The sequence below is a fragment of the Syzygium oleosum genome, unplaced genomic scaffold, assembly GCF_021117445.2.
Source record: "Syzygium oleosum isolate NSW1041296 unplaced genomic scaffold, Sole_v2.1 Sole_v2.25, whole genome shotgun sequence".
Lineage (NCBI taxonomy): Eukaryota > Viridiplantae > Streptophyta > Magnoliopsida > Myrtales > Myrtaceae > Syzygium > Syzygium oleosum.
The window spans coordinates 3,857,328-3,873,098 of NW_026607509.1; the positions used below are offsets into that span (position 1 = coordinate 3,857,328).

Sequence of the window (15,771 nt, forward strand, 5' to 3'; positions counted from 1 at the left end):
ATAGGTTAGTGTGTGTCGTACCAGTACGACACCTTCATGGTTCGAGATGTAAAGTCAACTGTACTTGAAGTGCCTCAAAGAAAGTCAACTTCACTATCAATGGATCAAGTATGTGCACTGTGAATCGATCATTGGATGATCAAATCACAACCACGAGAAGAAGTGCAGGGTCAATGATCAGATGGTCTAAAGCCAACAATAGCTCGACATTTTCAGAGTTTCTCTATATATTTGTAATCGCTTCATTTATTTATTTTCACTGTATAAACATCATTCTCCTAATATCGATCAGTTTAAACTCCGATTTGGATAGTGAAAATTCTTCTTAAAACCCTCTGTCCCTATTGTCGAGTTCAGTCACACTCATTATTAGCAAAGAGTTAAGTAGTTCAGTCATAAATAAAGCATCTTTATCGGGTTGCTGCCACCAAGTTGAGAGGAGTTTAAATTTTTCATAAACATCCTAATCAACTGAAAAATGCTTCCATTAAATCTCGTTGAGCGGACTTCGCCTTCACTAAGAAATCAATAAGGAAAGACCAATTGCGTTTACACAAGTGGCTCTTTTATTAAGGGTTAATTCCGTCGTGACGGCAGACTGCATTTAAGAGCAGCAAATTGGAACCATGTATAAAGCTCACGCTTAAGCCTGGGAAAAGAACTGCATGAATCATGCTGCAGCTTTTTTGTGACTCGATCTGTGATGTTGATGCTCAAGGGCAACTCAATATATAAGAGCTCTCTCATTAGGTTTTTAAGAGCACAAATATCTCAACTCGGTTTCTCACTCTCTCCGCTAGAATTGCTGCTTCCATTTTTCATTTCTTTTGCTTCATCTCTCGGTGATTAGAGGATAGCAAAATGGTTATCCAGAGAGTCCTAAAGATGGTGTTTTTTCTGGTCTTTCTTGGGTGGCTCATGATTTGGATAATGCTGCCTACAGAAACTTACCAATACAAATGGACTTCCCATCTGCAGATGAAGCTCAACGCCACTTACTTTGGAGGGCAGGGTATGGTCTCTGGCTTCTCTTTCTTCTCATCTTTTCCGCTTCTAATTCACCTGCCCGTGCTTCGAGCGCAACTAGTATATACATGTACACTGACATCTACGTATGAAACATGACGTGACTTTCTGGTATATATTTATTTGGATGACTAACTTTTTCGTGCACTCCATAGTTTGATTTTTTCCTGATATTCTGTCTCTTTTTTTCATCTGGTTGCAACTTCTGTTCGGGTGCAAATCTTCTGCTCCTAACGTTCCTCATAATGTTCACCGCTGCTTTTGGCTGCATCTACCTCCATTTACAGAAGAAATCGGAGAAACCTTACACTAAAAGGTTACGGCAATCTATTATATGCACATGCCATCTTATATCAGTAGAGTTTAAGAACATCGAGTGTATAATAGCAATACCTCGATATGGTTTTGCAGTGCCGGCAAAACTAGATGTTTGGCCTTCTTGTGATGACGAGTTCTGGTCATGCCTACTCTGGGGATTGTCACGCTGACAGTTGGAGCCATGTTCATCGCTCTCTTGATTTGGTCTCTTGCCAATTACATATATGCCAGTTATGAGGGCCACCTTTATATGGACGAAGGGGTGAAACTGTAAGCAACTAAGCACAAACTTATTTGGCTTCGTTTTCCCTAAGAACCTAATCCTAACACCCACCAAAGGCACGCAATTTCTTCGTGTTTTTGTCAAAATGCAAAAGCAAGTGCTAATAAGAACTCGTCATTTAGCTTTTGTTGATTGCTCTCTCGGCCTCTGTGCAGGTGGCAGACCAAGTTCAGGAGTGCCTCACTGAGGCTTGGGTACGTTGGCAATATTTGCTAGGCGTTTTGGTTCTTCCCAGTGACAAGAGGGTCATCCATTCTGCCATTGATTGGACTTACATCAGAGTCGAGCATCAAGTATCACATTTGGTTGGGCCACATCTCCAACCTCCTCTTCCTTCCGACACCATCGGCTTCATCATTTTCTGGGGCATGACCCATCAAATGTCTCAGGTAATACATTTTCAGGCATCCCCACCTTTTTTTCCATATATTTTTTTGTCATTTTTAGGGCCCGTTTGGTAACGTGCCAAACAGTAAAAATTTCTGTTCTTTTGTTCCCAGAAATAGTTTGGGAACAGAAATGCGTTTGGTAAACTTTTTGTTCCCGGGCACATTTTTGCAAAAATTTGTGCCCAGAAACAGTTTTGGAAGAGAAACAAGAAGTAAAATAAAGTTGCTTCTTGTTTCTCGACACAATTTTGAGAATCGATTTTTTTTCTTCTTTTTTCTTTTTTTCTTTTCTTTTTTTTATGTTGCTCTTCTTGGGTTGTGGCCGGTCGCCGGCGACCGGCCACGCCCAGGGCCGGCGAGGGCGTCACGGCGGCCGCCGGCGGAGGCGAGGGTCCCCCCTGCCGGCGAGGGCGAGGGCTGGACCCTCGCCGCCTGGGCGAGGCGGCTCGCCGTCGGTCATGGCGAGGTCGGCCTCGCCCAGATCTGGGCGAGGCCGAGCCTCGCCATCGCGACCCACGGCGAAGCCGACCTCGCCGTCGCGACCGACGGCGAGGCTCGGCCTCGCAATATCCGGGCGAGGCCGAGCCTCGCCGTCGCGACCCACGGCGAGGTCGGCCTCGCCCAGATTTGGCGAGGCCGAGCCTCGCCGTCGCGACCCACGGCAAGGCTCGGCCTTGCCCGATCTAGGCGAGGCCGACCTCGCCATGACCGACGGCGAGCCGCCTCGCCTAGGCGGCGAGGGTCCAACCCTCGCCCTTGCCCTCGCCAGCAAGGGGGACCCTCGCCTCCGCCGGCGACCGGCGAGGGCCGTGACGCCCTCGCTGGCCCTGGGCTGTGGCCGGTCGCATGGCCTGGGTAGAAAGAAAAAAAAAATAAACAATTCAAAATATTATTAAAATATTATTAATAACAAGAAATTTTGTGTAGTTACCAAACGCATTTCTGTTCGTTTCTATTCCAGGAATAGAAATTTTGGACAGTTACCAAACGCCTTCAAATACTTAGAAATTGTTTCCGGGCACAGAATAAAAAAGAATCATTTCTGAGTAGAAATAGTTCCCCGGCATAGAAACATTATCATGCGCACCCTTAGATTTTAATAGTAGTACTACTTCAACATCTTCCTTTGTTTATTTGTTTCTTCTTTTTGTTTTGGTTACTAAAATTATTAGAATGAGAAAGAAAGATTACTGGCCTTCACAAGTTCCATCCATACGAAAAGGAAAGTCTTTATATCCTCTGATCATGACAAAAAGTGATTGCAGTAGCATTTTATTCTTCATACTGTTGTGTAGGTCAAGCAGATGTGTGCTTCCTCGCTTCTTGTCCTTTTTATCTCAGGAAAAAATATGGAGTATCCTTAATTAACCTGTCTTTTGTGGGAAATTTTCTCGAAGAAGGATTGCTGTTATTTTATAGTCAAGAAGTTATATGGTCTTATAATCACTAATACGCACAAGGTTGCATATAATCATGGGGCGGTCGTTGCAGATGCTACAATGGAGCAGCACATGGGTATCGAATGTTGCCGGAGAGATAGCCATTGTTTTCGCTATGGCCATGTAGATTACAAGCTTCCGCCCCATTCGCCAGAAAATGTTTGAAGTTTTCTTCTACACCCACCATCTCTACGTGCTCTACATCGTCATCTATCTCCTGCACGTCGGCACAGGCTATTTCTGCATGATTATCCCGGGGATTTTTCTCTGTCATCGATCGATACTTGAGGTTCTTACAGTCCCAGCAACGAGTTCGATTACTCGCCGCACGCCTCTTGCCCTCTGGCATGATCGAGCTGAACTTTGCCAAAAATTCCAGGTGTGTGTCGCAATTGAAATAATTTGATAGCGCAAGCTTATATATACCTAGCCTCCTGTTAGCTTAAGATCATATAAGGTACATGAAGAGACTCTCTTTCGCTAATAACAAGTAGCAAAAAGAATGCAAATGATTCTTAGGCAAACTTATCGTATCTATTTGTTCTAATGCCACTTACATATTAAGAAATAATGGAACACACATTCGGTACAACTCTAAAATAGAAGTTCTCACGAAATATATGTTTTCTAAATTGTGATTGATTCTATCCACCACATCATTCTATGAATGAACTTATCCCATAATTTTTAATTAAACTAGCAAGGCTAGATATATAAATTTGATCAAACATACCGAATTTCTCAAACTAATTATCTCTCATATATATTTTGTGTTTGTGTCACTGAAGTCTTCAGAAAAGGATAAGACATAGTTTGCACTTTGCACTAGCTACAATTCATTGAAAGAACCAGGCCACATGCAATTTTCCCCTGAATTTTGTTGGGTTATATGTTATCTTTTGCATGATCGTTTACATGTAAACACACTTCCCTCTATTAATTGCAGAAGTGAAATACAACCCGACGAGCATCATGTTCATAAACATACCGAGCATCTCCAAGCTTCAATGGCACCCCTTCACGGTCACATCCAGCAGCAACTTGGAGCCTGACCGCCTCAGCGTGGCCATCAAATGTCAAGGAAGCTGGTCTCGCCGCCTCTTCCAATCTCTCTCCTCTTCTTCTTCTTCTCTGGACCGTCTTGAAGTCTCCGTGGAAGGACACTATGGACCGGCTTCTTCCCAATTCCTTAGGTCAATGCCTCCTCTGATTTCTCAACTTTTCTTAAATGTAATATCTATTCATACAATGCTTTGCGATTCCATCTATTATCGACCGTAATAACTGAATTTTATCGCCCGCGAATCAGACATTTATTTGATAACTAGGTAGGCAGTCTGTTGAGAAAGTTGACGGATGGGGCTTCAATTAGTGTTCTTTTTCTGAAGACTGCTCTTTCAATTATACACAAATCTCATCTCGAGTACTGACTAGGCGAACTCATGCATGCACGAAACGCTGGTGATGGTGAGCGGAGGAAGTGGCATCGCTCCGCTCATCTGCATAATCCGGGAGATAATCCACGAAGCCGACCAACAACAACCCGACACCACCGCCTCATCGAAGCTCCCGCGCATGCTCCTCATATGTGCCTTCAAGACGTCCGCCGACCTCGCCATCCTTGACCTCTTGCTTCCCTTTTCTCTCCGTCCCTCCTTCCGCCTCCCTCCTCAACTCCACCTCCGGATCGAGGCCTACGTCACCCAAGAGCACAATCAGTTGCTCGGCCCCGCCCAGAATCTCATCCAAACCACCTGGTTCAAGCCCGACCCTCTCGAATCCCCCATCACCCCCGCCCTTGGCGCCAACTCCTGGCTCTGGCTCGGTGCCATCATAGCCTCCTCGTTCACCATGTTCCTTCTCTTGTTGGGAATCGTGACCCGCTACTACATCTACCCGATTGAGCATGGCAACAACGGGAAGTACCATTTCTCGTATTGGACGCTTTGGGAGATGTTCCTGACGTGCGCTTGCCTGTTCGTGGCCTCGAGTGGTGTTTTCTTGTGGTGCAAGAAAGGGGGCACCGTCGAAGGGAGGCAAGTGAAGAGTGTAGAGGTCCCGACACCGACAGCGTCACCGGGGTCGTGGTTCAATGATGGGGAGGAGCGAAAGGTGGAGAGTCTTCCACATCAATCGCTGGTCCAAGCTGCGAATGTGCATTTCGGAGCGAGGCCTGACCTTAGCAGTAAGTTTCTTATCATGCGACCTTCTTGACAACTAAAACTCACACATGCAAGAGTTTTTGCTTGGTTGACAAATTAAAGGCCGAAAAAGGGGTCATATTCAAGCCCGATGTCAGCCCAAAAGACCCAAATTGTGTCAAATGTCCGGGCTTGTCGGGCCTGAGTATGGACCGTGAGGCACTTCATTAGATATGTTTTTTCAAGGAACTGATTCTTTTGTTTTTTCCCCCTTTTTGCCATTTTGAAATTTTGCTTTGTAGAGATACTAGCCCGGTTTAGTTCGGCATTTGAATGCCACTTTGCGACTCTAAAGTCCCTTGAGCAAATGCAAAATTGTTTGGCAAATTTTTTGGCAAGCTTTGAGGAGATGCAAAGCTCTTCAAGGGCCTTTGGCTAAATGGAGGAGCCTTGGGGAAGTTGCATTTTTGGGATGCAACTTTCACTGTTCATCGAGCAACTACTGTTCATCTTCTTCAAGCTTTGGGTCCAGCGGCCAGCGACCACCGCCTGAGGGGTAGTGTGACCCCGGCGACCTCCGCCTGGGGTCGCCGGACCTCGGGCGTCTCCTGAGTTGCGAGACCCAGGCTAGTCAAGCGACCCAGGGCGTCGCCCGAGGTCCGGCAACCCCAGGCAGCGGTTGCGCGACCCAGGCGATGCCGCCTGAGGTCGTCAGACCTCAAGCGTCGCCTTGGTTGTGCGACCCATGAGACACTTGAGGTCGCAAAAGTCTTTTACAAAATATAATTTTTACCAAACGGTATTTAAGCCAGAGTTGCTTTCAAATGTGATTTTAAAATACATATTACCAAACATTACTTGCATTTCGGAAAACGCTTTTAGGTCAAAAGCCTTTGCATTTTGCCAAAAGCATTCCCCCAAAGCCGAACCAAACGGGCCCACTGTCGGAGTGCAAAGGGTCAGACACAAGAGTTTTCGTATGCGGGCCCAGGAAAATGAGGCACGAGGTTGCCGAAGTATGTGCGTCCGGTTCGGGAGAGAACCTGCACTTTTGAGTCCATCAGCTTCAACTGGTGATGATGGACTAGTTTAATTAAGCAGGGGGACAACGTGTATATAAAGCATACCTAAGTTGTATTTTCTGTGTTGTCATCGCATTGCATTCCAGTGTCTGTGGGTGTTAGTGTCTGTGGGTGTGAGAGTGCGTCGGCTGATTTGATCTTATCAGTACTGATGTAGCTTGTGCAGAGTTTACTATGCAATAAAGAAACTTCAAGACCAATCAAGCAGCATCATGGATAGATAGCAAAGAGGACACATACATGAATAGGGAAGTTGTAATAAAAATAAATCTGCTTGACAGCAAAAGGGGCGAAAAAATTTCAGTTACAGATGACCATCTCTAGTGCACAAAGAGTAGATTTTCTGTAAGCTATCCCGCCTGCTGAAAACATTTCTGAACAAGCAGCAGAGCTGATGCAATGCGTGACAACAAAGGCTGCACATTCTTTCAGCCAATCCAACCTGTATCCTTGATTAGAAGTCCTCCGAAAACCATGCTGTAGGCGATGGCTTTACCATACAACATAATTCTAATGCTCTGTAGAGTTTTTTCAAATCTTCAGTATGACTTTGCAAATATAGCAACTTCACTGGCTGGGTTTCCTGTCATCAAGCATGTCTTGATGTCTTCTGGATGGTCAAAAGGAAAACACCTGATTGTAGCCCCAGTTTCTTCTTTTACTCTCAACTCATCCTGGTCACTATAGCCATATGCCAGCCATGGTATTAGGAAGCCAAGCAAATGCGATTACAGAATTCTCTGCACAAGTCTAATGAATGTACACAAAAGAGAACCATCATGAAAAAGATGATTGCACAAGATACCTTGCTGACCAAGGGCCTCTTGCCCATTTGCCCTGGGAAATTGCTTCTTTCAATTCATCATAGGAGCTCACATCCACAATGTTCCTGCACAAAGTACATGCTCCTTTAAATACAAACACTTGAATAAACTAGAACAGAAATAATATTGCCGGAGACAAAGATAACCGCTAAACACAGGTTTCTTTCTATTTACATAACTACGAGGATATTATAAAAACACTAATGTGGTTGACCGAACTTCTCTATAACCAATACTGAAATTAATCTAGAGATGCACATTCAGAGGTGTTTGCAAGCATAATAACAGTGAGGACGCAGAGAGCTTAAAATTTGAGAAGAAAAAGGATCGCCCTTCATTCGATTCTAAACCTATAACCATAGGCATAATACTTTTTCCTCTAGTAATCTAATTTATAAACTGAAGTGTTGTCATTTGTTTTAATCTCTAAGCTGAGGTAACATGTACTTGGAACTTTTGCTCAGCACTAACTAGATGAGCAGAAGGCAATATGATAATTCTGATTGCGTGTTGGTGTTTACTATCCAAATGAAAATCAGTCTATCACAAGAACTATCATCAGAAACTCTAGTGCAATTGACTAATCGAAAGCAGATATTAGACTATGGACATGCAGCAACAGAGTCAGAAAACCGCAGTTTCTCCAGAATAAGCAATATAAGGAGATGCTTTTTGCTGATTCAATCATTGAGATTAAAAGGCCATCAAGATCAAGGAGATCATGAGATCAAAGCGAAAGTTCCCAATCTCCATGATCGATATAGGTTGTGCATTCAGTTCAAAAGCTCAAACAACGGGTCCAGGCTAAAGCAAAAGAATGCACCTATCTCTGAATAATTTCGCCCTCTGGAGAAGAGAAGACTGGATCTCATCCAACTTATCTCTGACATAAGCTTCTAAAACAGCCGGTTCCATGGAAATTCCAAACACTTTTCCTTCCTTTCCAGGAATATCTCTCCTGGAAACAACCACACTCCCGCTTGAAACATCACGAGGACCAATTTCAATCCTTAGAGGGACTCCCTGTGACATAAAAAGCAGTTATTACGTTATCAGTAACAGAATTGTAGATGACTGCTCTTCTTTGAGAATGAGAACTGAAAATGCATGCCCCTTCACATTTTGTAATAAAATAGTGATTATTTAGCATAATGCACACTATCATTTTCTTTCTCTCCAAGCAAAGAATAAGGCCTGGTGCAAGGTAAAATGTAAAACCAGGTTTCTAATGGGATTTAAGAAATACGATGATATCTCATAGAAAAAAAGTCTCCCAAGGTCACAAGCAGGAGGAGGCTCATCCATATTTCCACAAATGAATAGCAGATGCAGATGCTTTGGCAAGGAAAAAGACCATCAACAATAAGTTTACACTTTGAACGATGATTTTAGAAGTGAAAACAAACCTTCATCTCCCAGAAGTTGAATTTCCATCCTGGTGTTCTCTGTTCTGAGTCATCGAGTTTAACTTTGACCCCAGCTGATTGCAAAGCTTCTTTAACAGATGAAGCAGCACTTATAACTCCAGATTTTTCATCAGCTTTCTTATATATTGGTATGACTATCACCTGGGAGAATCCAGACCGAGGAACTGAACTAGTGAACAAAATGTAACATGCAGCCAATATTCTGACAAAGAGAAAAGGTAACTTAATGACGAACAACGGAATCTACATGATGAAAGACAAATAAAGAATCGATCAAGAAAGTCCCCCCAATGTGATGCCACTGGAATAGTTATATCCAATAACCAATTGAAGATAGTCTAGGCTTTGGTTCCAAACAATTGTACTTCATTCATTTAAATGGAAAACAGTATGAGGAAGATACATCCTATATCCACACCAAGCAATGCTCAATGTGGAATCATTTTGGACGATTTTTAGGATGATGAGTGGCAGCCGAAATTGTGGTAGATTTGCAATGAGTACATCTTGTATATATTTTTGTCGCTCAAATATTTTTTCCTTGTTTATGTGTGCTTTCACAAAAGAAACTTTGAAAGGTATGCCTTTGAGAGCACTAATCGAATTTTGCAGACCCTGTAAGTCTACCGTTCAACTACCCTTTTCCTTTTCTGCTTTCTTTCAATAGCTAAATTTTCTGCAGGATAAAGTATTTAAAGCTGCAACATTAGGAGGCCTTTGCACTTACTTGTATTGGTGCCAGTCTTGGAGGAAGCATTAGGCCAGCATCATCTCCATGAGTCATGATTATACCCCCAACAAAGCGAGTGCTGATAGCCCATGAAGTCTGCCACACGTGCTGCCTATTGCCATTTTCATCAGTGAACTGCACCAGGTAAAACAGACCCAATTAGATCCGAAGAGTGTCGCAAGTTCCCGAAGGTAGTAAATAATTGAGAACACCTTAACTACTGCAGAGTAGTTACCCTCACTGCATCAAGGGTACGTGTACTCAATGGTGTGTCCCAACACAAGACAAACAGCAAAACAGATGTCACAAAGCTAAAACAAAACATATTAGCATGCCTGAAAACAAGCATGAGCCTACCTGTGTTCCGAATGCTCGAGAGAAGTTCTGTCCAAGATTGTGACTCGTGCCAGCCTGCAGAGCCTTGCGGTCCCCCATCATAGCCTCTATTGTATATGTCCTATCAGCACCAGCAAATCTTTCAACTTTTGATTTCCGACCTGCAATAACAGGTATTGCAGCTTGCTCATAAGCGAATTTTGTATAGACATCAATCATCTGTAAAGCCTGCGATTGAGCATCAGAAACCCCTTTAATAAAAGATGACGACTAAGCTCTTGCATCAAGAATAGTGTGAAAAGGTGCAAACCTCCTTTTCAGCCTCTTCAGGAGTTGCATGAGCAGTATGACCCTCCTGCCACAGGAACTCGAGAGTCCTAATAAATGGCTTAGTTCTCATCTCCCATCTTGTGACATTTGCCCACTGACAATGTTTATCAGCAAGATGTGAGAAATAAATAAAGAAACATTTCTGCAAATCAATAATCAACCTCCATGAAGAATACCTTAAACATAAAAAGCATGTGACAAAAAAAAAAACCTCTCACCTGGTTTATCATGAGAGGAAGATCACGATGACTATGAATCCATTGAGTAAACATGTGATTCACGATGGTTTCACTAGTAGGACGAACCTGCCACAACCTCAGGAAGTGCAACAATCAAAGCCAAAACTCAGGCCACAGATTCTTCATGAGTTTAAATTACTTTGCATATTGGCTTAAGCTTGACTGCTTTTGGGGAATGAGAGTCAACAGATGAATAAAAAAGCAATAATGGCGTCTGAATTCATGTACCACTAGTTTTTCTTCAAGTTCCTTTCCTCCGCCAATCGTTACGAGTGCTAATTCTGGACTGAAACCCTCAACATGACTAGCTTCTTTCTCGATAAATGAGTATGGAATGAACTAGAACCACACCACAGGATCCATCAGTTGAAAACCGCAATTACAAAGCAAGAGACCATTAGGGAAAATAAACAAACTTGATTCAATGCATCGATTTCTAACAAAACTAGAGAAAAGCCATAATCAAACTGTCCAGAAAATTCGTACGTGACACTTTGAGATGGCAAAGCAGAGACAGATATGAAAACTAACAAGCAACCGCAGATTAATGTCAATCAAAATAAGCAAAGCAAGAGTCGATAACCAGACCTGTGGAAAGTACATGTTGCTGTGACCAGTCTCCTTGAACTTGACGTTCAAATAATCCTGCATTTCGATGAGAAACGCCATCAGCACTCCCACCATTCTTAGAAAATTTCAACGAATTCCGCAAATTGGACAAAGGGAAGCAATCAAAACAGTCCATCGGATAAGAAAAAAACACCTGAATAGCTTCCCAGATTGCGTAGCCATACGGCCTTATCACCATCGTCCCTCGCACAGGACCGTAGTCAGCGAGCTCCGCGTGCTCGATCACGTCGAGGTACCAAGCGTTGAAATCCTGCGACCTCGGCGTGACCGCCCGCTCCTCGCCCCGCGACTTCTGCTTCCCGGCCCGCTCCTCGGTCGCCGGAGGGACGGCGGCCGTGCCCTGAGCGGAGAAGCCGGCGGCCAGCGGGGGAGATGGGGACGGCGGGTGGTGGCCCCGCCGGAACACGGGCTTGGAGCGGCGCCCGAGGGCGGCAGAGGGCGAGGTGAACAAGTAGGTGAGGGAAGGAAGTCTCAGCGACGCCACCATCTTCGCGGTTTTGCTCTGCTGAACTCAGCTTCAGTCCTGCAGTGCGTCCCTTGCAGAAGATGAGGTTTTTTCCTGGACGCAGGCCGTGCGCGCCCGCTGCCGATGATGATGGGTAGGGTCGGGTCGGGTCGTGGTTTGTGGGCCGTTGGATTCGAATACTCGTTTTCATATTGGGTTGTTGGGCTCGTGGGACTTACGTCAAGCCCATCTTCGATATTGGGCCCGTCGAAACTGTTTCCGCATCGCAATCCATAGCCCATCACTACAAAAATTAGGATTGGAAGAACCAAATTAAAAAGGCCTTCGCCTTTGTGTTTTTTGGACGCGGGTCGTGCGAAGTGGGCTTACGTAGGCCGGGAGTATCCTAACAACTTTCCATTTGGGAATGTTCGACAGAGCTTTCCACGTGGTATTGACTATGATTTCGGAAAACACTAACGCACTATTGATTCGGCACTCTCGACTAATAAACAAAACGAGTCGTGTTGGTTAGGGCCCTTGCAAGCGTGACTTTTCTTTGTTAAGGTGCGGTTCATACTCTCCATCGACAGGAAAACAAAGAGGTCTTGCTCCCCGATAAGCAAGCAAGGGTTCGGGAGACCCGCCCCGTGCAGGGGCAACACCCCCTAGCCACCAGAGAGCTTTTATAGTTTAAGTTCATATTTTATTAATAATTTGGACTTGGGCTTATATATAGTTACCGAGTATATATAATCTCTTTCTATTGTAATTGAGAGTTGTAATAGATAATTGAGATTTGCTAATTATAGTAGAATTATCTATTAAATGTAACCCTAGTTTAAGGTGAATCAAGATAAAATCTTGTTTCTTAATTTCTCTTTCTCGTTTTTACTCTTTATTTCGTTGTGTTTGTGCTCTTAATCCTAATATTCTTGAGGTCGCCCGACAACCTCCCGCCACGATAATTATCCAATTGCGGTCCTCTCATTAGGGATGAACATCATCTGCAGTCGCTTCATCATTCTCTTAACAAGGCGGCTCGTTTCCATAAAAAAAAAAAAGAAAAAAAAGAAAGAAAGAAAGAAAGAATTGCTCCAAACCTTAAAGACGAAGCGATTTTCCAATTACTTGTCAAATTTGATCACATTCTCCATCGAACAAAAGAGAGGATATACCCACCACCAATAAATTCAACTATGGCACATGGAAGTTTACCAACCTAACACAACACAACATGCCAATCCCACCATGCCCGATCCTTACAATCAATGTACACCCACACACACAAAAGCTGTGCTCAAAAATCGAGTTTCACAGTGCAGCGAATATGGACCGGACCCCGAGGGAGGAGCGAGAGGAGTCCCAAGCTTTTTCTGTGCGCTTTATTGACTTTGTGGTGTTCTATAGCCCACCCCACCCAACCGACTCAAAGTCCAAAGCGATGCGCAAGATGCCGAGAGGGCACAGCCTCATGTGGCTGCCCAGGAGATCGGACAAAACGACGAGTGGGGGAAATAAGACGGCTTTGACGCTACGCCTCTCTTTTTTTTTTGCCCCTTTTTCTCCTCTCTCTCTCTCTCGCGCTTTTTCTTCGCAGCTTTCCACTCTCTTTTCAGTTTTTCCCCTTTAGCCCGCCCAAGAGAAAGGCAGTGTCTTCAACTAACGGGGGCGTCTGCGCCTATCCACAAATGTAGCCAGCAGTCATATTGCGTTTCTTATTTTAACGCCCTTCTCCCTCCTGATATCGAAGTCCGCACTAGATACCGGACGAAACAGTTTTCGGACATGCTTAGGCCCAAGTTTTTTCCCCGCTAAACTAGCCCCAAGAGAGAGGAGGAGGAGACAAAAAAGGGAACTTTTTTTTTCGTCTTGAGGTGAAATTAAGAACTCCGATGAGTGGAGCCCCCGCGCTATTTGACTTTGTATTGTTCGATTGTTTTATTTCTCTAACGAATCCCGGTGTCGTGTTCTGTGCCGTTGCGAGATCGATCCACTCGCGAGGGGGGATCAAATGGCACCCCTTTTTTAGTTTTTAGCGGGTAAGTGGAAATGGCCTTGTAGCCTTTATAATTCGCGCTTAAGTTATTTAAGCCCGAATAGTGGGATTAAGTGATTGAACGATTCTTCTTTATTGCCATAGGTCTTTGCGATGAAACCACGCACTATGCTTTGCTCGTGATAAAGTACAGGAGCGTCGCATCACCGCCCTGTTGAAGAGCGTTACTTGATGCACGAAAATTAGAAGGTTTGTGCTCGTTTGTTAGCTTTGGCCGAATAAAAAGTTGGGAGGCGAAGCGCCGCTTTTCTTCTCTCCTCCTTAGGGTCCTTTTTCTCTCCCTCTCGTCATCACACGACTTCCTTCTTCAATCTCCGTGGAGGAGAAGGTTTGAGCTTTAGATCTCTTCCTCTCCTCCATTTTTTTTCTTTTTCTTTGGCTACTTTAGTTTTTTTTTTTTTTTTTTTGGTAATTTTCATACGAGAGTAAACGGTGACGTACAGCGGACCCACACCACGACGTCACGCTTAAGAATCCTACGCGCCGTGGATTCGAACTCTTCGTGGGGAGGAGGAGCGCTAGCAGCGCCGAGGCGGTGGTTGCTACTTTACTCTCTTTTTCTTACTTTCCTTCTCATTTGCGGAGTTTTTCTCTTTTGATATAGTCTATATCTGGAAACTTCTCTCTCCCGCTTGTGGAAGGTTACTATCCCGATCTAATCTAGATTTGGGGATTTTTGCATGTATGATATCGAGGTTTCGCTTCCCTCGAGTTTCATTGGTGTACAAGTCCAGTTTCAGGTGTCAGATCTTTGTTCGTTCAATCTCGTTACTCTGAGCGTCGATGGTATTGGGGATGCCGAACCTGGGCGCTCATAGCCGAAAGGCAGAGCCGTAGAAACAAATGGAGATCTCGGTGTGTACTCATTACTGAAGATGGATTCGGTGATCGGCCGCCGATTTTGATTTGGAGAAATCACAGATTTGCTCTTTGAGCGGATGACCCCTAACCTTATTATGATAATTCATCTTGTTATCTGGAGCTTATTTTGTTTTGAATTTGTCTGATATTTTTATTGATTTGCAGGCATTGTTTTTCTTTTGTATTTCCGTAGAAATGAATGAAATGTTATGTTGACAAAAAAAATACATAAATAAATAAATAAAAATTCAGATACATATATCATTCCTACAAGAAAATCGAGATATTGTTATTCACCTGGGGCGAGGCATCCGAAATTCGGATAGTGCTAAAGCGTGAACAATGGATGGAAAACATTAGAGAGGTAAACTGGGATCTGAAGACATTTTAGCATGTAACTTTCTGCTTTGATATCGTGCAATGTTAATTAAACTATCGGTATGTTGGTTACTGACCACCCAGTATAATGTATTATTACTTAGCTAATTTGTGATCTATGTGTGACCCATCCATGGATGTGCTTTCTTTCAATGGCCCCATACGAACTGACCAACCAAACACGTATTATGTTCCAACCAGACACATACCCAGCGGGTTGGCAAGAAAGACATATACTCGAGTTCACCTAATCTCTGGTGCTACATTGTATAATCATGAAAGGGGGCTCATCATGAGAACCGGCGCCTACTTGCCTTATCTCTAGGGTTTTGGACATACAATGACTGCTCCCCGCTCTTTATTTAAACATCCCGTATGGGACATCTACTAATGATTATGCATTTAGTTCTCTACACCAAATGCACGTAACGAGTAAATCCCGATTATGTGTGTAGACCCAAATTGTGGGTATAGATGTACTCCGTGAATATCAAAATGAGAGAAGAAATTATCCAATCAATTATAAACGGGAAAATTACTAAAAAAGTTATAAACTTATAAACCTTTTTTTTGCCAATTAAATTATAAATTTTTTGTATTTGTGTCAATTCGGTCCATCCGGCCAACTTTGGTTGGCCAGCACTAGACCTGTCAAATGGGTGGGTCGGGTCGGATTTGGATCGGGTCATAAATGATCCGACCCAAATTGACCTATTAACCCATTTATGATCCACTTATACGTAATGCAATTTTATTGACCCATACCTGACCCGAGCCATACCCAACCCATACCCAATCAGACCCATATTACTAAAATACTTCCATATTTAATTA

At 43.7% G+C, this 15,771-nt stretch overlaps 1 protein-coding gene and 1 pseudogene across 1 annotated transcript; one reads left to right on the forward strand and one right to left on the reverse strand.

Annotated features, from left to right (window-relative positions):
• The first annotated feature begins 861 nt into the window (after window positions 1-861).
• LOC115671610 (ferric reduction oxidase 4-like) lies at window positions 862-6,673 on the forward strand (annotated as a pseudogene).
• A 194-nt stretch (window positions 6,674-6,867) lies between these two features.
• On the reverse strand, window positions 6,868-11,740 carry LOC115671514 (proline--tRNA ligase, chloroplastic/mitochondrial). Its single transcript, XM_030593106.2, has 11 exons — window positions 11,328-11,740; window positions 11,153-11,209; window positions 10,793-10,903; window positions 10,544-10,630; window positions 10,306-10,419; window positions 10,017-10,223; window positions 9,657-9,794; window positions 8,909-9,070; window positions 8,326-8,525; window positions 7,484-7,567; window positions 6,868-7,359 (listed from the first exon to the last, which is right to left on the reverse strand). Exons 1-11 carry the CDS (start codon window positions 11,679-11,681, stop codon window positions 7,218-7,220), a joined length of 1,656 nt encoding a protein of 551 aa, XP_030448966.1. The 5' UTR covers window positions 11,682-11,740; the 3' UTR covers window positions 6,868-7,217.
• Between the last annotated feature and the right edge of the window lie 4,031 nt (window positions 11,741-15,771).